This window comes from Hevea brasiliensis, chromosome 14 (genome assembly GCF_030052815.1).
Source record: "Hevea brasiliensis isolate MT/VB/25A 57/8 chromosome 14, ASM3005281v1, whole genome shotgun sequence".
Lineage (NCBI taxonomy): Eukaryota > Viridiplantae > Streptophyta > Magnoliopsida > Malpighiales > Euphorbiaceae > Hevea > Hevea brasiliensis.
In genome coordinates this window covers 12,505,181-12,532,440 of record NC_079506.1, presented here as the reverse complement: position 1 = coordinate 12,532,440, position 27,260 = coordinate 12,505,181, and the positions used below count along the sequence as shown (strand labels likewise).

The 27,260-nt window shown below is 30.5% G+C and overlaps 3 protein-coding genes and 1 long non-coding RNA gene across 5 annotated transcripts; 2 read left to right on the top strand and 2 right to left on the bottom strand.

The window, feature by feature from the left end:
• The first annotated feature begins 936 nt into the window (after positions 1–936).
• On the top strand, positions 937–1,745 carry LOC131172768 (YTH domain-containing protein ECT4-like). Its single transcript, XM_058134290.1, has 2 exons — positions 937–1,131; positions 1,272–1,745. Exons 1-2 carry the CDS (start codon positions 937–939, stop codon positions 1,743–1,745), a joined length of 669 nt encoding a protein of 222 aa, XP_057990273.1.
• A 1,843-nt stretch (positions 1,746–3,588) lies between these two features.
• Positions 3,589–8,270, bottom strand: LOC131172767 (disease resistance protein RUN1-like). Its single transcript, XM_058134288.1, has 4 exons — positions 7,733–8,270; positions 5,357–6,419; positions 5,157–5,236; positions 3,589–4,813 (listed from the first exon to the last, which is right to left on the bottom strand). Exons 1-4 carry the CDS (start codon positions 8,215–8,217, stop codon positions 3,589–3,591), a joined length of 2,853 nt encoding a protein of 950 aa, XP_057990271.1. The 5' UTR covers positions 8,218–8,270.
• A 5,546-nt stretch (positions 8,271–13,816) lies between these two features.
• LOC131173108 (uncharacterized) lies at positions 13,817–16,997 on the bottom strand. 2 transcript variants are annotated; one of them, XR_009143274.1, is made up of 5 exons: positions 16,682–16,997; positions 16,465–16,516; positions 16,043–16,315; positions 14,600–14,744; positions 13,817–14,345 (listed from the first exon to the last, which is right to left on the bottom strand). It is a non-coding gene; the product is annotated as an uncharacterized LOC131173108 (long non-coding RNA). The 2 variants fall into 2 exon arrangements; XR_009143273.1 differs by lacking the exon at positions 14,600–14,744 and having other exon boundaries at positions 16,682–16,979.
• Positions 16,998–23,193: 6,196 nt separating this feature from the next.
• On the top strand, positions 23,194–25,784 carry LOC131172766 (uncharacterized). The gene is made up of 7 exons (XM_058134287.1): positions 23,194–23,251; positions 23,372–23,433; positions 23,966–24,107; positions 24,601–24,669; positions 24,788–24,879; positions 24,965–25,171; positions 25,311–25,784. Exons 1-7 carry the CDS (start codon positions 23,194–23,196, stop codon positions 25,782–25,784), a joined length of 1,104 nt encoding a protein of 367 aa, XP_057990270.1.
• The last annotated feature ends 1,476 nt before the right edge of the window (positions 25,785–27,260 follow it).

Sequence of the window (27,260 nt, the reverse complement as noted above, 5' to 3'; positions counted from 1 at the left end):
ACCAAAGGTGAAGTAGATGGTAATTCTAGTATCAAAGGGGAGACTGACCAAGAGTTTGTTGGAGACCTCGGTATTTACAATCCACCGACTAGTAGTTACAATTATTACTACCCAGGTGGGATATTGAGACGGTTATATATTCTTCTTATATATAATCTTTTGGAGTTGTGATAAAGTCAATTAAATGGAATGCCATAATCTTAGTTAAAAGTACTCATATAATAGGTTTTCAGTAAAGTTGAGACTTGAGATATCTGGTAATATACTCCTCAATGTATTGCATAGGATGATGTTAATCGGCCTTGTGATTAAGTACTCATATTTCTTAGTTGACTTCCATATAGTCAGAATCATTTTTTAGGCTAATGGTGCAATCATGTGAAAAATGAAAAGATAATACTTTAGCACGTCTTCAAGCATGATAATTTTGAAAATATTAAGTTACTTTACTTTGCTTCAATTAAAGTTTTTTTTTTTTTTTCAGTTTGATTTGCAGCTCTGAAGATTATAATTTGAGAATTAGATTAATTTATGGTATATTATTTCTTAAACTTACTCTTTGTTGCAGAGTATAATGGATCCTTCACACAATTGGATGATCATGGTTATTTTCAAGCACATGGATCTCATATGGTATGTTCTTCTGACGTATACTTTCATTTCTATTTGCAAAAATTAGGCAAAACTATGTCTCGTTCTGCTTGGCTGATAAGGGTAGTTTTGTATAATTGTGTCTTGTTGATAATTGATACTTGTGTATCGGTTGATCACATCAGGGATGCAATCAGACAATGGATCACTAGTCTATTATTTACCTGCTATAATCCATATGCTTCTGGGGCAGTGGTTGGGGTAGATGGGCAAAGTGTTGGTCAACAAGCATATTTTTCTTCACCTTGATACCTTCCACATCCTGTTTTCTATGGATCGGAAGCCATGCCTTGCTATTCATGGGATTCAGCATATTTTAGTGATGTCTCAAATGGCAATACTGGTTCTCAAAATGGAAAATATGGATCAGCTTCTACTTTTGCCAAGTCCAGTGGTTTTAACTCTATGAAGTCTAATGACAATACTGCTGGCAAATCCTCTAAGTCTACAAATACACAAGCAATCAGACCTTTAAACAAGGTATGAAATATTCTTACTTTTTATGTCTATATCTTTAAACTTTCCCAAAAAGAATTGATTTTGAAGTTTGTTGTGCTTGTTGGTCATCACTAGTCTTCAGTTTTGAGTGTTTTTGCTGATTTAACTTTTTCTTGTTACAGGTGTCTGCATTGGGTTCTGATTTCTCAGCACGTCTCTCGAAAGGATACCATCCTGTAGGAAATTTGCCTCCTTTTTCTATCCAAAAACATGGTCCATTCCCGCATAATTGTCCTATGAACTATAGACAGAACGGAAGGATATGGAATGGAAATGATAGAAATAAATCTGGAGACAGATTCTATAAAAACAGTGATTTTGAAACCTCAAATGAACTAACTTCTGGTCCTAGGGGCTCTAACAAATTTCCTTCTCTGGAGACTGCTGTCAAGGAAGACTTGGGAATCACTGTACAAAGAGAGCAGTATAACAAACCAGATTTTGAAACTAAGTACGCAGATGCTAAGTTCTATGTTATCAAATCTTACAATGAAGATGACATTCATAAGGGCATTAAATATGATGTATGGGCAAGCACTCCAAATGGCAATAAGAAGTTAGATGCAGCATTCGGTGAAGCAGAACAGAGATCTTGAAAATAATGGTAGGTGGCCTGTAACTTATAGCAGAGACACTCAAGAGGTATCTCCTTTGCTTTAGAACTCAATTGTCTTCTGATGTTTCTGTTGTGAAAGCCAGTCTGCTCTACATTTACATCTTCTAATTTGTTATATTATATTTTAAGAAATATGGCTAGAACTAAATACATATTGATTGTCGAAAATTGTGTTTACTTCATGGTAGTACTGCTTTACAATGAATATTTGTTATACCTGACCTTGTCATGTTGGGAATGGAGCAGAAATAATTTTAAGTTCATGTTAACCTCAAAAAAAAAAAAAAAAAAAAAAAAAACTACTCTCTATTTTTGAAGTTCGTGGTTTTGAGAAAAGACCTGTTCTCTTACACAACAGCTTCTATTTGTGGAAGTCTTCTGCAATATGCTGTGCATATGGTTCCCCTGCATTAAAAACTCAACTTAGCAGATCATGTTGCCATTTTTCTGTTATTTTCAGTGGTTGTACTATACAATATAGGCTTGATATTTCAATATATCTGGCAAAAGATGCTGCTAGAATAGAAACTTGTGCATGGTGGCCTCTGTTCTTGTTGAATATATTAAAGGTTGGATTGACACGATTTGTTATAATAATTTGCAGATTGGACTTTAGCAAGGTTTGGAAATGCTGAATATATTTAAGAGTTATTCATCTAAGACCTCATTGTTAGATGACTTCAATTTCTATGAAAATCGAGAGAAATCTCTACACACTAAAAAGAACAATAAGCCTGCAACTTTGCAAATGGAGATACACGAAAATGGTGAGTTTCTGCAAGTTCACTCTCGAAAACTAGCCTTATAGTTTTGTCAACAATTCAGGTTTGACCATTGCATCTTCTGAGAAGATGCATTTATTCCCTAAAATTTGCTATTGTTAAAATCATGATCTTATTGTTATCAGTTTTGGACTAGTAGCTGAATTCTATGAATTTTGCTGTGCAATGTTAGGGATCTTGCCTAGATACAACAACAACTAAACCTTAAGTCTTGCCTAGATACTTAACTAAAATTGTATTAGTGCTCCATTTTAAATTTGCCGATTGCTATGGTAGTTAGCTGAATTCTGCTTAATGTTTGTTCATTTTTAGTTGCTAATTTTGCAACTCTATTTTTATCGTGCAGAAGCATATAAAAGCAGGAGATAGGAAATGTGATGATGATTTGACGATCAAGAAAACTACTAATCCCATGACTCTTATCAATCTAATGAAGAATCTCTCTCTCCACGGCTACAATCCAAAGAGTAATTATGTAAAGAAGCCAATAGAAAATTCAATTCCTGTTGTTCCTGTACCATAGGCATTTTAGAGGTTTTTTAGTTATTTACAATGTTTATTCTACTCTAAGAAATGTCCTTATTTTATCATTTCTTTAGCTTTCCATTATAAGCCTGTTATAATTATAAAGGCTATTTGTTCTTCAGGTTAGAGAGTTGTAGTTTATTTGCAATGTGTATCTTAGTTGATTTGGAAGTGAAGTGGGGTTCAGTTTCAGTCAATCGTTAGATTTGGAAGCTAATGTTGTAATGTGGATGACAGAATAGATTATATGTTCACATAACAACATATTATATTGTAATATTGTTCACATTACATATAACGAAGATACTATTTATCATTTCACCTGTTGTTTTTCCCCTGATTTGAGCTTAATTATTCTCCTGTATAGTCTTCCCTCTCTCAAATGACAATAGAGCGGCAGATGATAGAGCTGCAAAAGATTGCAGTTATTTGTAAGAGTAAAGCAATTAAGAATGCTAAAAAGTATCGGCAAACTAGAAATGAGTTATACCTGTTGTGAAAGTGAGTGGGGTTTGGTTAAGAGGAAGCAGGAAGAGATAGAGAGAGATTTAGATCGAGTGAAGAAGAAGAAGAAGCTTCCTCCTCATTATTTATTCTTTTATCTCTACTATATATAGGATGGACCCCACACTCCATAATTTCCGGCCGATCCATGTAATAGTCAGTGTTGAAGCAAAATGAGGCCTCAACGAAACACTCTTCATCAAAACGTGTCCTCAATCCATTGAATGAAAGCAACACGTGTGATAAGTCCGAAAGATACGGATACGGACCTCCATAATAACCATTCCAATTCGCAACGTCCTTATCGCTAAATAAGTTGAACGCATTACGTTCCCGCCTATTTCCAGATTCACATGTGAAATCCACTTCAAATCCAGGAAAATCAACTTCACCATAGGGACGAAGAACAACGCAGAAAGAGAAGGCAATTACGTGACGAAGGTCAAGTTTGAAGGAAAGCGAGGATCCTTTATTCTTATACCTCATCCTTTCTGGCACTTCACCTCCTGCCATCAATAATGTAACTTTCTGACCCAACTTGTGCGCTTCAAAAACATCCTCCATTACTTTCTTATTCAATTTGACGCAATTACAAAAATCAAGAAATTTGCAATCTTCAGATTCACTTTTATATGCTTCTTCATTTTCATCTTCATGTTCTAAGAAATTGAAAGAAATTGATGCAGATTCCAGAGAGTGGCAATTAATTGCATGTAATAATTCTAAGCATGATGGAAGCCCTGGTAAACTTTTAAGTCTCTCGCAACTTTCTAAATCAAGCAGTTTCAACTTCGAAAGTTGTTTGATGCTTTCAGGAAGACTTGCTAAATTTGAGCAATTCGGGAGAAATAACTTTTCAAGACATTTCAACTCGCCTATGCTGCTTGGAATAGTCACGAGTCTTGAACATTCAGCTAGATCAAGTTCTTCAAGACGTTTCAAATTGCCAATGCTGCTTGGAAGACTCACGAGTTCTTTACAATAATTCGAGGACAACGTGACAAGTTGAGACAGATGCTTAATTGATGAGGGCAGTTGTTCTATTCCAGTGAAATCTAAATTTAGAATCCTTATATTACACGGAATCTCTGGACAATCTTTGATTTTATTGGGTCCAGTTAGATCAAGTTCAGTAAGCTTGCTCAGATTTTGAAGAGAGGGAATTTCAACCAAACTCAAACAATCTTTCAAATATAAAAACTCGAGATTTGGGGCAATACTAGACAGGTTCAGAATCCTGATCAGGTCATGAGAGTAGTTGAGGTCCATTAATTTCAAATTTTCAAGAGGCTGTAATTAAATAGAAAAATATCAATAAATTAGAAGATACAAATTAACTTTATAAAATATAGCTAAAATATATAAATTGTACCTTATCTCCTCCATTCCACAGTTGTATGAGTTTGCTAGAAGTCATGTGAAGTTCTACAAGATTCTTTGGCCAAAAATTTAACGGCAAAGATTCCAGAGGATAATAATCCCAGTAAAGACATCTTAGTGCTTGTGCACAAAATTCAAAGTTCTTAGGAAGGAGCACTCTGTTCGGTATTGGATATACTTCGATGAATCTAAGATTGCACATCTTCGCAAAGGCCGTGGCACTTAGCTTCAAAGGCTTCCGAACCCGACGAAATGATATGGCCTCAACATTTTCGGTTCCCTAGTAAAATAACAGCAAAAAGGATTATTGATTAATACTTAATTCGTCACGAGATCTACAATTCTTACAAAATTCAAATATGATAATGATAAAAGCTTCATTGATTAATTTGGTCCTTACCGTCTCTGTTGTCAATACATAACTAATATCTTCATAATTCCACAACCTGCTGCGTCCGCCAGGCTGTTTGCATTCGTCATTAACAATATTCTTGCCCATTTGCTCTAGCAAGTCATGCATATCTACCCTATTGTTTGAAATAGTTATCAGAGACTTCTCACTTAGACGAGGTATTCCACTTTCTGGATAGAAACCAAATGCTTTTAATTTTCTCTCAACATAATCTTTATGTGCACCTTTGAAGAAACATGCAATATCAAGAAATATTTCCTGTTCATTCTTTTCTAGCCCATCATAACTTCTTTTCAAAACATCTTCAATTTTTTTAAGAGATTTGCCTTTCAATTTTTCCAATTCGCTTTCCCATTCTTCTATCGTCCTATGAAATAAATGAGATCCCAAAACTTTAAGAGCTAGTGGATTGCCTCCAGCATAGATTGTCGCCTTCTTTGATAGCTCCTTATATTCTTCCTTGGGACGATTTTGCTCGAAGGCATGTAAGCTAAAGAGTTCCAGACCTTGAGAATCAATTAACTTCTCAACCTCATATATGCCTTCTTTTGATAAACCAAGTGAATTTCTACTAGTTATGATGATTCTACTTCCCTCACCATACAAATGACACTCTCCTGCTAAATCTTTTAAATGGTTTCGATCCTCTATATCATCAAAAACAATCAATACCTTCATACTCTTGAGCCTTTTGCAAACATGATCATTCAAATCATCTATATGTTTGTCCCTTAATAATTCACAAATTATTTTTTTTCGTGCTGACTTTGATGATTTCTTTATCATTGTTTCCCTGACATTTTCAACAAAGTAATGACCATTAAATTGATTTTTGTTTCGACGAAATACTTCTAGTGCAATAGTTGTTTTACCAACGCCTCCCATCCCCAAAATTCCTACAACTTGCTTATCTTTTAACAAGCATTCCACTTTTTCCACACGCGATTTAATTCCAATCAATTTGGGATCATAAGAATCATCACTTTTAGACATATCACTAAATTTTTTCAACACATCATTGACGATTTTCTCTATTAATTCGGCCTCATCCCTAGTCACATATAAACAACAAACACTGATAAGTAAGATAGACTCACACTTGTAAGTAAATACTAATATATATATATATATATATATATATATATATATATATATACACGCTAAGCCTTAAAATGACTTTACATGTGTGTGCTGCCTAGAAAAGGGCACATGAGGCACAACCTTTTTATTTTTGTTTTTATATTTTGTTATATCATAACTAGTTGTATCACATGAAAAATTAACTTTTTATCCAAAAATTTTAGAATTTCGACCATTAAAATACAAAAATATTAATAACTATTTAAAATTCATTTTCCTATTTTTTAAAAAAAAATTAAAATTTTTGAACTTCTATTGATCATAATATTTTTAAAAATTAATCATTTTTAAATTCATTTAAAATTATATTAATATATTCATGTTTATATCTAAATAATTATTCGCTAAAAAATTATTTATAAAATTTAAGTAATTAATTTTAAAGACATTTCTTATTATATTTAAAATTGAAAAAATTTAAAAATAATATTTAAAATATTGCTACGTTTAAAAATAAGAAAAACTAATATATTAATCAATTTATTTATACGTTAGCACTTGAAATAAAATTATAATTAATTAAAAATTGTATTATTAAAATTTTACAATATGATTATAAAAATAAAAAATATAGAAAAATACACATTAAATTATTTTATTAAATATATATTATTGATATAATTTTTTTTTAAAAATAATTCATTGTTTTTCTAAGTTAGTAAAAATGAAATTAAAAACAATTTGTTCACTAAAAATTATTTATAAAATTCAGGCATTTATTTTAAAAATATTTTTTATTATATTTAAAATTTAAAAAATTTTAATAATGGTGTTTTAAAAATTATCACCTGTCATCCAATTTTTCTTATTTTATTTATTATTTTACTTATATATGTCAGATAACTTAAAAATAACAAAAATTAAGATATTAATCAATTTATTTACTTATTAACACTTGAGATAAAATTATAATTAATTAAAAATTTTATTATTAACATTTTATAATATAATTATGAAAATATAAAAATATAAAAAAATATATTAAATTATGTTATTAAATAAAAAAATAAACAATATGCTCAACATAAGGCAAAACGATTAGTATATAATTAATATGTTTTGATTTTAGAATAAGTTAACAAATATCGATTTTCATATTAGTGCTGCCTATATTCGAATTAGGTATTAAGATTAATGTAATCTATTAAAAGTTTCTATATTTTGATTCTCTTTCCTTAAAATGAAAAACTAAAAAAAAACTGCAGTAAAGAGTAATTAACTTACTTGATATTCTGTGAATCCCATCCTGATAAGTTGCTTACTTCCATCATAGCACGCTTCCAGTTGTCGACCTTTTGTGGACTGCCTTTTTCTCCATGCGTAGCAATAGCAAATGCCTTCCCAAAATTCCCCGTAAGCTTTTGAACGTCAGTTGGATCTACCTTGTAAAAAACTGGTAGAACTATTTGTCCTGATTCTTCCTTGCATTTAAGTATTTCAACAAGCTCATCCAAACACCATGGAGAATCTGCATAATTTTCAGAAAAAATGACTATTGAGACGCTTGATTCTCGAATTATTTTCAAGAGCTCTGGTGATATCATTTCCCCTTTATGAAGCTCTTCGTCCGTAAAAGTCTTGATTTGTTTGTCCTTCAAGGCTTTAGAGAGATGGGAGAGAATACCATAACGCGTATCGTCGCCTCTAAAACTAATAAAAACATCCCATGGCTTCCACTGATTGGGAGGAGTGGAAGAAGTAGAAGCCATTAGAAGGGATGAAAGAAGGGTCTTGTGCAACTGAGTTTGAACAAGGTATAGAGAGCAAAATAGTATTAGAGATGAATATATTGTGGCTGTGTGGTAAACTATTCTGAGACATGAAATTTATAAACAACAGATATAGAAATTAAGGGGAATAAAAAAAAGAAGGCGAGTGGAAACACCACATTGGCCTTCTACGAAGAAATCATTTAGCGTGAAAGAAATTATGAAGAGGTTAAGCAAAACAATAAGAAATCATTTCGTCCAAAGTACGTTTTCAATGGTCACTGTCTTATTTTTTGGTCTTTATGGCCGGCATTAATCTATTGCATTTTATCAAGTTATTGATTTAATTAAATTGGTACATATATAACTATTAAAAAAAATTGCGTATTAAAGACAATTGATGACTTGACTTGGACAAATGTTTTCAAGCAAAATTTAGGAACTCCTAAGAATAATTCCTTTTTTTATTATTTTTATTGTCTAATTTTAAAAGAAATTTAAGAAACGAGAAAATTTAAAATATGAAATACCTAAAATTTATTTTTATTGTCTAATTCATTTTTTTTTTCTTTTCTAGAATGCCATGCATATAATAAATACTTAAAATATAGAGCATTACATGTCAAATTGCAGGAAAAGGGTTGACGAAGCCAGCCATGATATATATATATATATATATATATATATATATATATATATATATATATATATATATATATATATATATATATATATATATATATATATGTAAAGCTACCATATCCTTCTTCTTGGAAGGAACATATTAATTACCAATAAACAATTAAAGGAACGGCTAGCACTTTGTCAGCAAGGTAAAGCAGAAATTAAGCTACAAACAAAGTCATCTGAAATTTCAATTCCAAACTCAATGTGGAAGGCAACGTTCAATCGTAAAAACTATCGAAAGCTTTTCCACCATCTATGCTCACATAAGCCAAGCTTTTAATTAAATTGCCTGCAATTCTCTATTATATCAATGTTCTTTTCTATATATATATATATATATGATACCAAGTTGGTTTTTTATTTATTTACTTTTTTTTTTTTCATTGTTTGCATTTGGTTTCTATATATATATATATATATGATACCAAGTTGGTTTTTTTATTTATTTACTTTAATTTTTTATTTCTACAGCGCTCTCAAGTTCTATTTTACAACGTAGTAAATCCTAAGGAAATAAAAATTTATAGATTATAAATTAACCGCAATAATATATATATAGCATTTTTTAAGTGCACTTGCAGAGCGTTAAAATTTTTAATAAAATATAAATGTATATAATTTCCTAAAATAATAGTAACAATAAATAGAAAATATAAAATATTATCTCCCTAATATAATTAACTAGCAAAATGCCGCGATTTTACACATTACTAATTATAATTTTAATATATAAAAATAAAATAATATTTTAAATTTATTGTTAATTGCATCATATTTTATTTTTTTATTACTTTTTATGTCGATTAAGCTTTTTATCTCTCAAATTTTTTTAATAAAAATTTTATAATTAAAATAAAAAATACAATAATATAATAGAAATATCGATTAAAATATAAAATTAATTAAATTATATAATTATTTTCATCACTTTAAAATATCAAAAAATTTTATATCCTCTAAAAATAATAAAAAATATAATATATTGAAATATTATTTTTATTTAGTAATATTAATATTATTCTAAAAGTAATATTAGTAATCTGAAAATCATAAAAGTAGTGCAAAAGGAAAAAAATGAAAACAAAATTATATGTATGCACTATACAAAATTATAAGTAAATAGAATAAATATATTTTCATATATTATAACTTACCTAACAATAATGGTTACTTATTATATCATTAAAAAGGTAATCATTTAACAATTTATAACTTATATATACATAATTATAGAATTATAAACTTAATAAATAATAGTCATTTAAAGCAATTGAATAACTAATTAACAAAAAATAGAGAAAATTTAATATAATTAAATTAATTATATCTTATAAATGAATGACCCCTTAGCATAATAATAATAACAATAATAATAACAACAACTAAGTTAACAATAAATATATTTATTAGTTGTAATATTAAACTTATATATATATATATATATATATATAAGTGTTTACACGTTAATAAGATTATCAAAATTTAAAAAATAACGTTCTCTTAAAAAAAGTCATTTTTCTTAAAAATAACTTAATTTTTCTTTTAATCTTAAAAATATTTTTCGTTGATATTAAATTTTTAAATTATCCCAACACTAAAGAATATAAAAAATATTTTCCAGTGTAATTAACAAAAGCTTTCCCTTTATTTTCTACTCTTCCTCCCAGCAAAGAAGAAGGCAATTTCTTCCTTCATATTGCTACATGTGCAAATTGTGGCAATCATACCCACCCCTCCATGTTTTCTTACTTTCAGTATTGACCATATGATTAATTATATCTTTAAAAATTATAAATGGAAGAGCTTGTGGGGTCTGAGCATGGAAATTAGCTAAAGCTTTGCCCTTTATTTTCCACTCTTCCTTGTAGAAAAACTCAATGCAACTTCTTCCACTATGCTCGTTCCAATTGCTTCTTCTTTGCTTGTACAGAGCTGCTCCCACCTCCGCTTATTTATTTTATTAGTCCAGCTTCAACTTGAGTGATAGATTCGATTAATAAATTTCAGCTTACACCTCAATTTCAACTCTCCACCACCACCATTATTGCATGTGCAAATTTCTACATGTTGCACCAGCTCCACCTTCAACCAAACTCATCAAGATCATCTCGTGCTCTGATACCAACTTGTTGTGTACCGCGGAAGCGTGTAAACTGCAAAGAAATAAAGTAAACACACAAAACACCAATATTTACGTGATTCACCCTCTCAACATGGCACTACATTCATGGGCATGCCATCTTTCACTATCATCAATAAATAAATCATCATTAAAAACTCATAGCTATACTACCCATCAATCCAATTACACCCAGGAGATCCCACAATACATCAAACTGCTCATAGTAAATATATTATTTAGTCCCTCTCAGTCTTCTCTATACATAACCCAATATATTTACTATTACAATGCTATACCACAAAGGGTGCCTTCAACTATATGGGCAAGAGCCCTCTCATCAATAGACAAGAATTCCTTTCTGCATGCAAACTACACAGAAAATACCAATATTTACGTGGTTCACCCTCTCAACATAGGGCTACATCCATGGGCATGCCATATTACACTATCATTACTAAATAAATCATCATTACAAGCTCATAGCTATATTACCCATCAACCCAATTACACCCAAGAGATCCAACAGTACATCAAACTGCTCATAATAAATATATTAGTTAGTCCCTCTCAGTCTCCTCTAGATATAACCCAATATATTTACTATTACAACACAAAGAGTGCCTTCAACTATATTTGCAAGAGCCCTCTCACCAATAGATAAGAATTCCTTCCTCTTGAATTCTATGTTCTTACTCCACCTTAGGCCAAAGCCTCTATCCACTGCAAAAAGCAAATGCCCCTCATTAATGGGCAGAGCCAAATCCTCAGCAATTGGCAAAGCCCTTCTCTATAATGTGTGACAGCCTCACTTCATGGGCTGAAAGCCACTCTCTTCAATGGGCAAAAGCAAAATAACCTTTTGCATCATTCTCCTATTTATAGTGTTAATTCCCTCAATTCTTATCTGATTAGGAGTCTTACTCAATTTAGGAATAACCCTAAAATAAGAGTTCTACTCATTATAGAAAATATTCCTCCATCCTATTGAAAAATATTTCTCCCACTCAAATTAGGAAAAGATTTCTCTCCAAATCCCATTAGGATTTTGAGTCATAATTCAAAGAAAATGTTTTCTAGTAAAATATTAATTTAAATTGATTAATATAAATTATATTAAATTTATTAAATAGAAATCTAGTTACCTTTTTCAAAAGAGGAAGAAAGTAAATAAGGGCTCGTTTCTAGTTGCCTTTTTCAAAAGAGGAAGAAAGTAAATAAAGGCTCGTTTACTATTGAAAATAAATTTTTGTTTTTTTATTTTTCATTAAAGATAAGGAAAAACATGTTTACCTGGAACTAATAGAAAATAATTTTTTAATTCAAAAATTAAAATTTATTAATATCTTTCATAATTAGAAAAGAGATTATTAGTTAAATATATTTAAATCTTATTTTATTTTTAATTTTTTTAATTTGTTTGATTCATTTATTTTATTATAATAATTAATTTTTTATCATTATAAATAAATATTTTAAATAATTATTTAATATTAATTATAAAAAAGCTATAATATAATTTTAGCTAACAGTTGAAAAACAATTTAAAATTATTTTTTAAATCTTAAATAAATTTTAAAAAATGAGATAACTAACTTTATTTCTTTATTTTAAAAATTAGCAATAAATAATTAATAGTAAATAAGTAGTACATAACTTTTAATTTAGACTATGGTCTTATTAATTATGTGATAGACTCATCTAAGATTTTAGGTCCTTTATTTATTTATTTTTTAAATTTAATGGACATGTTTAGTATATAAAAGGCTCATATTTGAAATATCTTTAATAATTTATTTTCAATTTCCTAAATTCGATGGCTATTCTGTGGAGGGAACCAAAGCTGAGTAGATCCAAAGTAACCCTCTCCTCGGTGCCATTGGATCTACATCCGAAATACACCCATAAAAGCCTATTTGTAATCTTGCTCGAAGGCGGGAAGGGATAATCCACTCTCCGGGCAGGGGGAAAATTCCTTCCCTGCTCGAAAAGAGAGAGAAATGAAGGAGAGCTGTGAAAAACCAGTAAAGAAAAGTGAAGGGTCACTAGAAGACGGTACCTCAAGAGAAGAAGTGGAATTCCTCTTTCAGTTATTATAATTCATTGAGCGTATCATTAAATGACTTAAATATAAAATGAGCTCATACACTTAATAAAAGAGTTAAATGCAGGTTGAATTCGAAAGTTTTTTTTTTTTTTAATTTTATGGTGTATTTAGATGTAATAAAAATAGATAAATTTAGTACAATTTTTCAGAAATTTAAATTTTGAGTTTGCATTTTTATGGAATTTTATTTCGATAATTTATTTTAAATTATTTTAATATGTGGCAAATTTTAAATAATTTTATGCTTTAAAATTATTTCAGATCTTTGAAAATTCTTTGAGCATTTTTGAGATTCAGTTTAGGTCCTGAGATAGAGTGAGAAAGTTTAAAAAAAAGGTCTAAAAATAATTGAAAAACAAGAGCGTGGACAGTGATTTGAAAAATCATGGATCAAACAGGCAGGTTGAAGAATTTGGAAACAATAATGCTAATGCAATTTTGATTGAGGAAATTGACAAATGTCTATTCTTAAAAAAAAAAAAAAAAAGCCTTAATTAAGCTTGGACATATTCGCAATGGTAGCTTTGGTTTCAGTTCACGAAGAGGCTCTTGCCATATTTTTAATCCTTGTGGGGAATACTTCCCTGAACAGAATTTCTTAGGCTTCCACCTTAAATAGAGGTGTGAAAATAAGAAGGATCAATTATTTACAGTTGCACAAGTTATTGTTTCCAGCAATAGCACTCTGCAAGAATCTTTGCTCAATATTAAATCATTTTCGCAATAAGAAATACCAATGTATCTATTTTCCCTCATCCCCAATAGATCACTACAAATGCTGACACAGGATTGTAAATCAAGATCATGTTATCGATCTTGAGGTATGTCATTCCCACCCTAGCTATACCAGAGCAAATTATCATCCTCAGCTGAGAAGAACCACTAACGGCCGGACATTCCATTTGTATGTAGGTATTTATGTCAAACATTCCACACTGTAACGCTATATTTGATCTAGGCAAAGCATAAGATTGCTTCAGATCCTTTGTAGTGACAATGTGAAGTAATCAAAAAGTACCTACGTCATCAAAGTTTCAATAGCAGCAAGAATAGAACTTGTACGAGCATAAACGTCGCGCTGAACCAGTGTGTGAGGTCCACACCAGACAGACTTATGGTTGTTAGGGAAGAGAGTTCTGCACAGACTGAGAAGCAATGGATTTTCAGAATGAAACTTCTCAAACATTATAGCCTTCTGCGTCTTTCTTGTGATTCCTGTAACCATGTAAAATTATGGATTCAGTATACCAAACGAGAAGTTATGCTATGCCTGCTGTAAAATTGGGGGAAAAGAATATCAAATTATCAATTTTAGCTAATACTTTTAATTTTATCAATTTTACACATGTCTCATACGCCCAACCTATAGTAAACAATTTCTATACCAACACCGCTGGTGAAAAAACCCCTAAAATTACAACATAAAATGCAGCCATTGTGTCAACCTAAACAGTCCCAACAAAACAGACCTTATCAAGTGTAGCCAATCTTTGCACTAGATCCAAGTGTAAGTTTGAGTTCTTTCGCCAGAATGATTGCACCAAAATTTTCAATGCTTATCATTGAAATTTGATGTCCATATTTGCAATTATTCATGCTTGAATTTGCATCCCTCTGTAATAGGAAATTGAATCCAACTGTAGGAAACTCATCTTTAAAATAAAATGTAAATTAACTGCAAGCTTGGAAAAGATAAAAATGAGAGAATGGCGAATTACTGATTTGGGAATTTCACACAGCCTAAGCCTAATTTTTCAGGGGGACCAAAATGCACGTACGTATTGCTTCTATGAAAATTAAAGCAGGACTTGTCAGGGCACCAGGCATCTAATGCCAATTGACCGCCATTACATACTTAAGACACTTGAGTGAATCTAACTGTGGTTTTCTTTTTTTTCTTATTTAAGGAATAGATCTAAATGCAGCAGAAATATTATGTCACAAAAATGCGAGTGAAAATCAATAAATGAAAGGAGAATATCCACTATATATATATATATATATATATATATATATATATATATATATATATATACACATCAAATAAGTTGGTCAAGCAACAAATATCCAAGAAATAATAATAATATGCCAAATAATTTTTTAATTTATGATTTGTATTTTTTTTTTTGAGGTCTTAAGTTTGTCCTTTTAAAATTGAATTTTTTACACTTACCAACATTGCAAATGTTCATTGCTTAATTTTTCCTATATAATATTTTGTATTTTTTTTTTAAAACAATATTTGCTTTTTTATATAAATCATTGGAAAGTTATGCAATTAATTGTATATCTCTTTATTCTAATCATCTGATTTTAAATTCTATATCTTTTATAAAAATATATATATTTTTAAAATATATTCTATAATTATGCATGCAACCAAAAAGATTTGATTTGAAAAATAAAAATAATAAATAATTTTAAAATAATTACACATATTTAAAAAAAATAAAACAATTAAAGTATCGGTAGAAACAAGTAAAAATGTGAGAGATTTTAATAAGATAGATACTCAATATTCAAAAGAAAAAGGAATGAGGAATGAATTTATTTTCTAGTATTAATAAATAAATTATTTAATTGTAATCGATATAAATACTATTTAATTTTAAATTTTAAATTTTGATAAATGATTTGTATTATATTTTAAATTAATTTATGTATACCAATCAAAAGATAAAAACAAAATAAGGAAAAAAGCAAAAATAAAAATGTTACAACTTTGAAGGAAGTAAAATATATAAAAGTAAAAAGGAAAATGAGAATTTAAATTTTAAAATTAAATAGGATAAATTAAATTTTAAAATAATCAATAAATCCACATGTGATAGAGGAGCAGTTAAGAAGCAAGTGTGCTAACAGAGAATATAGAAATTAAGAATGCTAAAATAGCATATAAGAAATAGATTTACCTGTTGTCATTTTGAGTTTGGTTAGCATAGGCAACAAGGAAGAGATAGAGATTTTGAATTTGATAGAGGAGGTGTGGTTCCTCTCCCTTATGATTCAAAAAGTCATTTTGGTCTTCATCCACATCATTTTGTTCCAATCTTTGAACGCCTTCCTCATTAATCTCAAGTTGTTATATTGGAAGGACCGCACACTTAATTTTCCCCTCCTTGTCATGGTCAGTAGAGAAGTGAAATAAGGCATTTTGGTCCTCATCCTCCTCAAATTGGTCCAATCTTTCAAGAGAAGTGAACTAGACAATCAATAGGTATCTAGTTCTGACCATATTTCTTAAAATATAAATGAGATTATGTATACGCAGATCAGACTAGCTTTTGCAACAGAAACATCAGAATACAATTGAGTTTGAAAGAAAAGGAGATACCTCTTGAGTGTCTCTGCCCAACCATCTCAACAAATTGTCCACTTCCATTGACCTGAAGTTATGATTAAGAGAAAATGATGACTTCCACAAAGCATTTAATGTTAGAGATGTTAATAAACGAAGATTAAGGCACTTGCAACAGAAGATAGAAGACATGCTTTTTCAACAGAAAAAAAAAAAAAAAGAGGAAAATTGGACATTTTTGTGCTAGTTCTACCTGATCTTCGTTCTGCATCACGGAATGCTGCACCTAGCTTATTATTGCCATTTGGAGTGCTTGCCCATACATCATATTTAATGCTCTTATGATTGTCATCTTCAATTGTAAGATTTGATAACACAGAACTTTGCGTTTGCGAACTCATTTTCAAAATCTGGTAGGTTATACTGATCCCTTTGCAAAGTAATTCCCAATTCTTCCTTGACAGAGCAGCCATACTCCATGTTTGATCTACTAACTTTAGTTATGCTTTAAAGAAGCAGCGACAAAACATATAAAAAATAAATAAATAATACAACAATCATATTAGAAAAACGTAGAGAGGACTCAGAAAGAGTTAACCAAAAAAAAAGAAAAAAAAAAAAAAAATATATATATATATATATATATATATATATATATATATATATATATATATATATATATATATATGAAAAGTAATACAACAATCATAATATCTCCTTTTATGGAGTGGCAAAACAAATATTACAAACATGGCATCATATCCATCCACAAGTATCAACATAAACATTAGCATATTGAAGGCATGCCTGTTTGAGAGAGAGAGCGCGCTAAACTCAGGCAAAGAGCAGCCAAAGACATATCCTTGATCACGAAGCAACATAGTCTTACTAGCTATTGTCAATGACTCTTTAACATCTATATCTATATATTTTTATCTATATTTATATAAATATATAATAGCCAACGAAAATCTGAATTTCCTACTTCTACATGGTAATTTTTATGAATTGTAATTTTTTTTCTATTTTTTAGAAATTTTGAGTTTTTTTATTTATCTGTATTTTGATTGGACCAATTAGTATATATTTTTTAATTCAAAAATTTTAATATTTATTTATAATTAATTATGACATTGAATATCTAACCATATTAATTATATTATTAAATACTGAAAGTTCATTGTATATGATTATTTTTCTATTTTGTGTTTTTAATATTTAAAATTTAATCATTGTAAATATTATTTTAAGAAAATATTTAATATTACATTAATTAATTATGATTAATTGTGCAGTAGCAAATTTAACTTCAAATTATTAATAGATAGACAGATATATATCACAAATTGAATCATTGATTATAATTGGAAATTTAATAGCCTTTTAAAAATCTTTGAACTTTTTTTTTTTAATTTGAAAAAATAAATTGATTAATTTTTTTAAATTTACACATAAAACTATATCATTTTGATAACTTCACTAAGACTTTTTTTTGGAAGAAATTTCACTAAGATTTTAATGATAAAATTTTGTGTCACAATTAATTATTGTGTGGAAGCAAACCAACTATTTCTCTTGTCACACTAAATTTCCCTAATTAAGAGCTTTTACCTGACAATTTACTAACGGAACATATATTATAGAATATATAGATTTCTCAAACACTTACTTAAAACAAATATATTAGATAAATAAATAAATAAAGCAACCTATATTAAAACACCGTTGAAATGCAGCTAAAGAGAGACTCGTTGAAATGGTGAAGGAGAAAAGGGTCAATAAGGCAAAAGAGAGAAGGGGTCACCGTTGAATTTTATAATTTTTTTCATTTATTTATATAAAAGACAAATTTAAAATTTTATAAAAATTTGAAAAATTTATTATCACATTAAATCTATAGATGCTTAATTTGTTTTGTTTATAAAAATAACTTGAATTTTTTTTAAATAAACTTTTAATTATAATCTGTATAAAATCAATAAAAAAGGCAATTAAGATCTTACGTAGATTAAAGTATGAATTTATTCCCATAATTAAATAAATATTAATTATATCCTGTATAATTAATAATCTCTTAATAATAATAATAATATATTGTTACAGTCATCAAAATATATATACATACACTAAAGTTGATTACAAACCATTTATGGATTATATGGTCCTATGTTCAAATCTCCTAGCACACTATTTTCAATTTTTTATTTTATTTTAAACGAGTTAATTGAATCATTTAAAACACGAGTGAGTAACCAATGAACCCTAATTTTCTAACATTTCATATTTATTATCTAAATCAAATCGATTATTAGTTCTTTTCCCAATTAAACCGATCCGATTCTTATAACAATAATGTTAATTATTTTTTAATTTTATATATATCAATTTATAATAATTAAAAAAATAAATTATAAACTAAAAATTAAAATGAATAATATGAAGTAGTTGTATGGTAGAATTCACATGGAGCATCCCCTATGTAGGCATGAACTATTTTCTCAACAATTAATTAATATTTCATACTAGAAATTCATTCCATGTAAATAGTTTCTTATTTATATAAAAATATTAGTGATTATATCTACATTATCTATTTAAGCCACAAACATTTTAATTAAGGAATTATATTAAAAAAAACTTTTAATATATCATAAAATATATAAATATAGTCATCATGATATATAACTCAACTCAACTAAGCCTTTATCCCAAAAATTTGGGGTCGGCTATATGGATTCGCTTTCTCCACTCTAAACGATTTTGGGTTAAATCCTCAGAAATTTGTAATGCTTCTAGGTCATGTTGTACTACTCTCCTCAAAGTCAATTTAGGTCTACCCCTTTTTTTCTTTCTATCCTCTAACCTAATATGCTCTACTTGTCTAACTAGAGCATCCGTTTGTCTACGCTTCACATGACCAAACTACTTCAATCTCCCTTCTCTCAACTTATCCTCAATTGGTACCACCCCTACCTTTTCTCTAATACTCTCATTACGGACTTTATCTACTCTAGTATGGCCACTCATCCACCTTAACATTCTCATCACTGCAACTCTTATTTTAGACGCATACGACTTCTTCAATGCCCAACACTCACTACCATATAACATAGCCGGTCGTATGGTTGTGCGATAAAATTTTCCTTTCAACTTATTGGGAATCTTGCTATCACATAAAACTCCTGTGGCACGTCTCCACTTTAACCATTTGGCTTTAATCCTATGACTAACATCCTCCTCACATCCCCCATCTACTTGAAGGACTGAGTTGAGATATTTAAAGTGATTACTTTGGGACAGTACCACTCCATCCAAACTAACTCCTTCCCTATCACTAGTTTGGCCTTCACTGAACTTGCAATGCATGTATTCTGTCTTCATTCTACTTAACTTAAAGCCCTTTGACTCAAGAGTACTTCTGCAAAGCTCTAGCTTTCTATTGACTCATTCTCGCGTCTCATCTATCAGAACAATATCATCCGTAAACATCATGCACCAAGGAATACTCTCTTTTATATGTTTCGTCAATTCATCTAAAACTAATGTAAAAAGGTAAGGGCTTATAGCTGATCCTTGATGTAATCCAATTGAGATCGGAAAATCTCGTGTCCCCTCCCACTATGCGCACAATAGTAGTTGCTCCTTCATACATATCTTTCAACACTTGTATGTACCTAATAGATACCCTTTTTTGTTCTAACACACTCCATAGGACATCTCTTGGAACACTATCATAAGCCTTCTCCAAATCAATAAAAACCATGTATAGATCTTTCTTCACATCTCTATATTTCTTCATCAAGCTTCTAATAAGAAAGATCGCTTCCATAGTTGAACGACCGAGCATGAAGCCAAATTGATTGAGAGAGAGAGAAGTAACACGACGTAGTCAATGCTCCACAACTCTCTCCCACAACTTCATAGTATGACTCATGAGTTTAATTCCCCTATAGTTCGAGCAACTCTATATGTCTCCCTTATTTTTAAAAATAGGTACTAAAATACTCCTCCTCCATTCATCAAGTATTTTCTTTGAGTTTAGAATCTTATTAAATAATTTAGTTAACCATGCCACTTCCATATCTCCCAAACACTTCCACACTTCAATTGATATTCCATCGAGTCCATAGGCTTTACCCACTTTCATTCTCTTAAGTGCTTCCTTTACTTCTAAAGATCTAATCCTTCTAGTATAATTCACATTCTTTTCTATCGTTCTATAGTCTATATTCACGCTATTACCATTTTGACTATTATTAAAGAGATCATTAAACTAATTTCTTCATCTTTCTTTAATTTCCTCATCTTTCACCAACACTTTTCCTTCTTTATCCTTAATGCACTTAACTTGATTGAGATCTTGATATTTCCTTTTTCTCCTCCTTGCTAATCTATAAATATCTTTCTCCCCTTCTTTAGTTCCAAGTTTCTTATATAAATTTTCAAAGGCCTGTGCTCTTGCTTAACTAACTGCCTTTTTTGCCTCTTTCTTTGCTATATTGTACTGTTCATATGCCTCATTATTATCGCATTTAGGTAATTTCTTATACCATTCTCTTTTTCTCTTCACTGCCTTTTGTACTTCCTCATTCCACCACCATCTCTCTTTTGAGGGTGGTCTATGTCCTTTAGACTCTCCAAGTACTTTTCTAGCTACTTCTCTAATTTTTGATGCCATCTGTATCCACATATCATTGGCCTCCATATTCAGCTTCCATGCTTCGGACTCGAGAAGCTCATTTTTGAACTTCACTTGCTTTACTCCTTTGAACTCCCACCACTTTGTTCGAGCTACATTATTTCTTCTGACCTTACTTGAATTGTTCCTAAACTTGACATCCAAGACTACTAACCGATATTGACTTGTTAAAGCCTCTCCTAGAATGACCTTGCAATCCTTGCATAGAGCTCTATTTGTCTTCCTGGTTAAGAGAAAGTCAATTTGGCTTCTATGTTGTCCACTTTTGAAAGTCACTAAATGTGACTCTCTTTTTATAAAGTAGGTATTTGCTAGTATTAGGTCGTATGCCATAGCAAAATCCAGGATGCTTTTTCCTTCCTCATTTCGACTGCCAAAACCAAAACCTCCATGCACATTCTCATAGCCTTGCCTATCACTTCCTACATGTCCATTCAAATCTCCAGCAATGAAATATTCTCTTCATTTGGTATGCTTTGCATTAAATCATCCATATCTTCCCAAAACCTTTGTTTACTCTCACTATCTAGTCCTATTTGTGGGGCATAAGTACTAACTACATTTATTGTTTTTCCTTCTAGTACTAGCTTTACTAGTATAATTTTATCTCCTACTCTTTTCACAGCTACTACAGCGTCTTTCAATGTCCTGTCTATGATTATGCCTACTTCGTTCTTATTTCTCTCCTTTCCGGTAAACCACAGTTTGTACCTTGAATTACCCACTTCTTTGTTTTTCTCTCCTACCCATTTAGTCTCCTGAATGCAAGCAATATTCACCCTTCTCCTTTCCAAGGTATGCACAAGCTCCATTAATTTTCCTGTAAGTGATCCAACATTCCAAGTACCAATCCTGATCCTCCTCCTGTCCTGTTCCTTCCTAATTGGTCTCATTTTATGATATCTTCTATTGTTTTCTATATCTATCTTGTGTTCTGTTCCACTATTTGTTCTACTATTTATCCTATGGACTAACTTATTTACCCACACCCGTCCATGATGTCGAAACCCTTGCTCACTTAACACCACACCTGGGCGCCGGCATGGCGTGTCGCTTTCGGTGAACGCTCTACACCCTTGCATATTTCTCACTACACTCGGACTCCGATGTAGCGTATCGTTAGTAGAGGATGCCCCAATATTTATATCATTTGAATCCATATCATAAGGTGTGACGAAATTTTTACGCTGGTTGTCACCTACCGTAACCCTCCTCCTTTATCCGGCCTTGGGACCGGCTAAGCGCAAACTACTTGAGTGGAGTTAGTCATCATGACATATAATGAATATAAATTATAATTTACATATTTTGATTTTTAACCAATCAAATTGATATATGCAATTTTTTTTTTTCAAATCAATAACAAAATAACACTAAATATTAAAGAACTTACCTAGACAAGTCTTGAATTATATCAAAATTGGCTCAAATTAATGATTTAAGGGTTTGAATTGGAATCAAATTGATAATAATTTATAGAGTGACGGATTTTAATTTTTTTCTCCTATTATAAAATTGAAATTAATGGTTCAAATAGATAATTTTAATCTTATTGAAATCAGATTTAAAAAGTACAAAAAGCAGTGAAGAGAAAGAGGGAATTGTATTAGAAATTACCTAAGTGTGATAATAATGAGACATATAAACAATACAAGATAGCAAAGAAAGAGACAAAAAAAAATAGTTAGTCAAGCAAAAGCATAGGGCTAAAAATAATATTTATAATATATTATATTTTTTAATATGAAAATATAGTATTATATTCTATATATTCTTTTTATGTATTAAAAATATATTATAATATTAAAAATATGAAAATAACCATATGATTGAACTAATTTCAAATGATTCCATATCTTTAATTAATATTTGAAATTTTATTAAAAAGTTTAAAAAATAAAAAATTAATCTATATATAAATAATAAAAAAATATAAAATAATTAATAAAAAATTATTAAAATAAAAAATATGTATAAATTAAAATTACTAATAATCATGTAAATTGGCAAAAGCCATTCCTAATTTATGCATGAAATTCGGGGCTAAGTGGCTGCTAGTTTGATTTATGCCCTTTTCGCCCCTTTCATTCCTTCCTCTTGCTGCTAAAATTGCGTATTGGCTTTGTCCTGTGGAAAAAAAAAAAAAAATTCTGTATTGACTGTTTAATGGTGTAGATATTGTTGGCAACTCCATGATTTGTTGGCTAATTGAATAAGTATTGTATTCTTAACTATATAATGCAGCTGAATCTGTTCCTACAGGATTGAAGTCGGAGTCCATTAGGAAATTGGCTGGGCGTGATGTGGTATGTCGTATTAATCTATGTTGCTTTTGTTTTCTTCCTTGTGGATAATTGCTTGGAAAAATGGCGTTATGAAGGTGAAAAGGCTTGGTTTTAATCTATTGTGGATTCCTATCTTTCTTGTAGTTGTGCCAACTTTCACTTTGTGGTTTGGTGTATGGTATGCATTGGATTACTGAGAATTATAAAACACTAAATGGTCAAGGAAATATGTTTTTGGTCATTATAACATAAGTTCAAGAATATGATCTATTTGTCTGAGTACCATGAGATCCATTCTTCTTGTTTAAAAGGATTGCTAGTGTTTTATTTAAATTTTTTGGATCTTAGATTTTTGTGGCTCTGTATGTGTATCTCTAGGCATCCACATTACACAAATTTATTCTGTGCATGGTAGATGGTTATTTTAACAACAAACTTAATGCTTAGTAGAACAAGATTAGATGGTTATTTTAACAACAAACTTACTTAATGCTTAGTAGAACAAGATTATCTTTTTATTATCTTATTTTCCTTTGTATGTCTTTGTTTTCAGGCTTCTGGAAAAGATGGATTACCATGTGGCTCAACATCATTCAGTTGCTTTTCACGGGATGCTACTTCTAATACCAAAGGTGAAGTAGATGGTAATTCTAGTATCAAATGGGAGACTGACCAAGAGTCTGTTGGAGACCTCGGTATTTACAATCCACGACTAGTAGTTACAATTATTACTACCCAGGTGGGATATTGAGACAGTTATATATTCTTCTTATATACAATCTTTTGGAGTTGTGATAAAGTCAATTAAATGGAATGCCATAATCTTAGCTAAAAGTACTCATATAATAGGTTTTCAGTAAAGTTGAGACTTGAGACGTCTGGTAATATACTCCTCAATGTATTGCATAGGATGATGTTAATCGGCCTTGTGATTAAGTACTCATATTTCTTAGTTGACTTCCATATAGTCAGAATCATTTTTTAGGCTAATGGTGCAATCATTTGAAAAATGAAAAGATAATACTTTAGCACGTCTTCAAGCATGATAATTTTGAAAATATTAAGTTACTTTACTTTGCTTCAATTAAAGATTTTTTTTTTCAGTTTGATTTGCAGCTCTGAAGTTTATAATTTGAGAATTAGATTAATTTATGGTATATTATTTCTTAAACTTACTCTTTGTTGCAGAGTATAATGGATCCTTCACACAATTGGATGATCATGGTTATTTTCAAGCAGATGGATCTCATATCGTATGTTCTTCTGACGTATACTTTCATTTCTATTTGCAAAAATTAGGCAAAACTATGTCTCGTTCTGCTTGGCTGATAAGGGTAGTTTTGTATAATTGTGTCTTGTTGATAATTGATACTAGTGTATCGGTTGATCACATCAGGGATGCAATCAGACAATGGATCACTAGTCTATTATTTACCTGGCTATAATCCATATGCTTCTGGGGCAGTGGTTGGGGTAGATGGGCAAAGTGTTGGTCAACAAGCATATTTTTCTTCACCTGGATAACTTCCACATCCTGTTTTCTATGGATCAGAAGCCATGCCTTGCTATTCATGGGATTCAGTATATTTTAGTGATGTCTCAAATGGCAATACTGGTTCTCAAAATGGAAAATATGGATCAGCTTCTACTTTTGCCAACTGCCAAGTCCAGTGGTTTTAACTCTATGAAGTCTAATGACAATACTGCTGGCAAATCCTCTAAGTCTACAAATACACAAGCAATCAGACCTTTAAACAAGGTATGAAATATTCTTACTTTTTATGTCTATATCTTTAAACTTTCCCAAAAAGAATTGATTTTGAAGTTTGTTGTGCTTGTTGGTCATCACTAGTCTTCAGTTTTGAGTGTTTTTGCTGATTTAACTTTTTTTGTTACAGGTGTCTGCATTGGGTTATGATTTCTCAGCAGGTCTCTCGAAAGGATACCATCCTGTAGGAAATTTGCCTCCTTTTTCTATCCAAAAACATGGTCCATTCCCGCATAATTGTCCTATGAACTATAGACAGAACGGAAGGATATGGAATGGAAATGATAGAAATAAATCTGGAGACAGATTCTATAAAAACAGTGATTTTGAAACCTCAAATGAACTAACTTCTGGTCCTAGGGGCTCTAACAAATTTCCTTCTCTGGAGACTGCTGTCAAGGAAGACTTGGGAATCACTGTACAAAGAGATCAGTATAACAAGCCAGATTTTGAAACGAAGTACGCAGATGCTAAGTTCTATGTTATCAAATCTTACAATGAAGATGACATTCATAAGAGCATTAAATATGATGTATGGGCAAGCACTCCAAATGGCAATAAGAAGTTAGATGCAGCATTCCATGAAGCAGAACAGAGATCTTGAAAATAATGGTAGGCGGCCTGTAACTTATAGCAGAGACACTCAAGAGGTATCTCCTTTGCTTTAGAACTCAATTGTCTTCTAATGTTTCTGTTGTGAAAACCAGTCTGCTCTACATTTACATCTTCTAATTTGTTATATTATATTTTAAGAAATATGGCTAGAACTAAATACATATTGACTGTCGAAAATTGTGTTTACTTCATGGTAGTACTGCTTTACAATGAATATTTGTTATACCTGACCTTGTCATGTTGGGAATGGAGCAGAAATATTTTTAAGTTCTTGTTAACCTCAAAAAAAAAAAAAAAAACTACTCTCTATTTTTGAAGTTCGTGGTTTTGAGAAAAGGCCTGTTCTCTTACACAACAGCTTCTATTTGTGGAAGTCTTCTGCAATATGCTATGCATATGGTTCCCCTGCATTAAAAACTCAACTTAGCCGAGTATGTTGCCATTTTTCTGTTATTTTCAGTGGTTGTACTATACAATTTAGGCTTGATATTTCAATATATCTGGCAAAAGATGCTGCTAGAATAGAAACTTGTGCATGGTGGCCTCTGTTCTTGTTGAATATATTAAAGGTTGGATTGACACGATTTGTTATAATAATTTGCAGATTGGACTTTAGCAAGGTTTGGAAATGCTGAATATATTTAAGAGTTATTCAGCTAAGACCTCATAATGTTAGAAGACTTCAATTTCTATGAAAATCAAGAGAAATCTCTACACACTAAAAAGAACAATAAGCCTGCAACTTTGCAAATGGAGATACACGAAAATGGTGAGTTTCTGCAAGTTCACTCTCGAAAACTAGCCTTATAGTTTTGTCAACAATTCAGGTTTGACCATTGCATCTTCTGAGAAGATGCATTTATTCCCTAAAATTTGCTATTGTTAAAATCATGATCTTATTGTTATCAGTTTGGACTAGCAGCTGAATTCTATGAATTTTGCTGTGCAATGTTAGGGATCTTGCCTAGATACAACAACAACTAAACCTTAAGTCTTGCCTAGATACTTAACTAAAATTGAATGACTACTGTGAATTGTATTAGTGCTCCATTTTAAATTTGCCGACTGCTATGGAAGTTAGCTGAATTCTGCTTAATGTTTGTTCATTTTTAGTTGCTAATTTTGCAACTCTATTTTTATCGTGCAGAAGCATATAAAATCAGGAGATAGGAAATGTGATGATGATTTGACGATCAAGAAAACTACTAATCCCATGACTCTTATCAATCTAATGAAGAATCTCTCTCTCCACGGCTACAATCCAAAGAGTAATTATGTAAAGAAGCCAATAGAAAATTCAATTCCTGTTGTTCCTGTACCATAGGCATTTTAGAGGTTTTTTAGTTATTTACAATGTTTATTCTACTCTAATGTGATGTTGTTGTTCCTCGTCCTTATTTTATCATTTCTTTAGCTTTTCATTATGAGCCTGTTATAATTATAAAGGCTATTTGTTCTTCAGGTT

Bases quoted from the DNA above. Each gene is read 5' to 3' on its own strand.
- LOC131172768 (XM_058134290.1), top strand. From the start codon at position 937: ATGCCTTGCTATTCATGGGATTCAGCATATTTTAGTGATGTCTCAAAT. The intron at 1,132-1,271 runs GTATGAAATATT...TTCTTGTTACAG, and splicing joins CAATCAGACCTTTAAACAAG to GTGTCTGCATTGGGTTCTGA.
- LOC131172767 (XM_058134288.1), bottom strand. From the start codon at position 8,217: ATGGCTTCTACTTCTTCCACTCCTCCCAATCAGTGGAAGCCATGGGAT. The intron at 5,237-5,356 runs GTAAGGACCAAA...TTATTTTACTAG, and splicing joins ATGTATTGACAACAGAGACG to GGAACCGAAAATGTTGAGGC. The intron at 4,814-5,156 runs GTGCAATCTTAG...TGACCTGATCAG, and splicing joins GCCACGGCCTTTGCGAAGAT to GATTCTGAACCTGTCTAGTA.
- LOC131172766 (XM_058134287.1), top strand. From the start codon at position 23,194: ATGCCCTTTTCGCCCCTTTCATTCCTTCCTCTTGCTGCTAAAATTGCG. The intron at 24,670-24,787 runs GTTCTTCTGACG...AATTGATACTAG, and splicing joins AGATGGATCTCATATCGTAT to TGTATCGGTTGATCACATCA. The intron at 25,172-25,310 runs GTATGAAATATT...TTTTTGTTACAG, and splicing joins CAATCAGACCTTTAAACAAG to GTGTCTGCATTGGGTTATGA.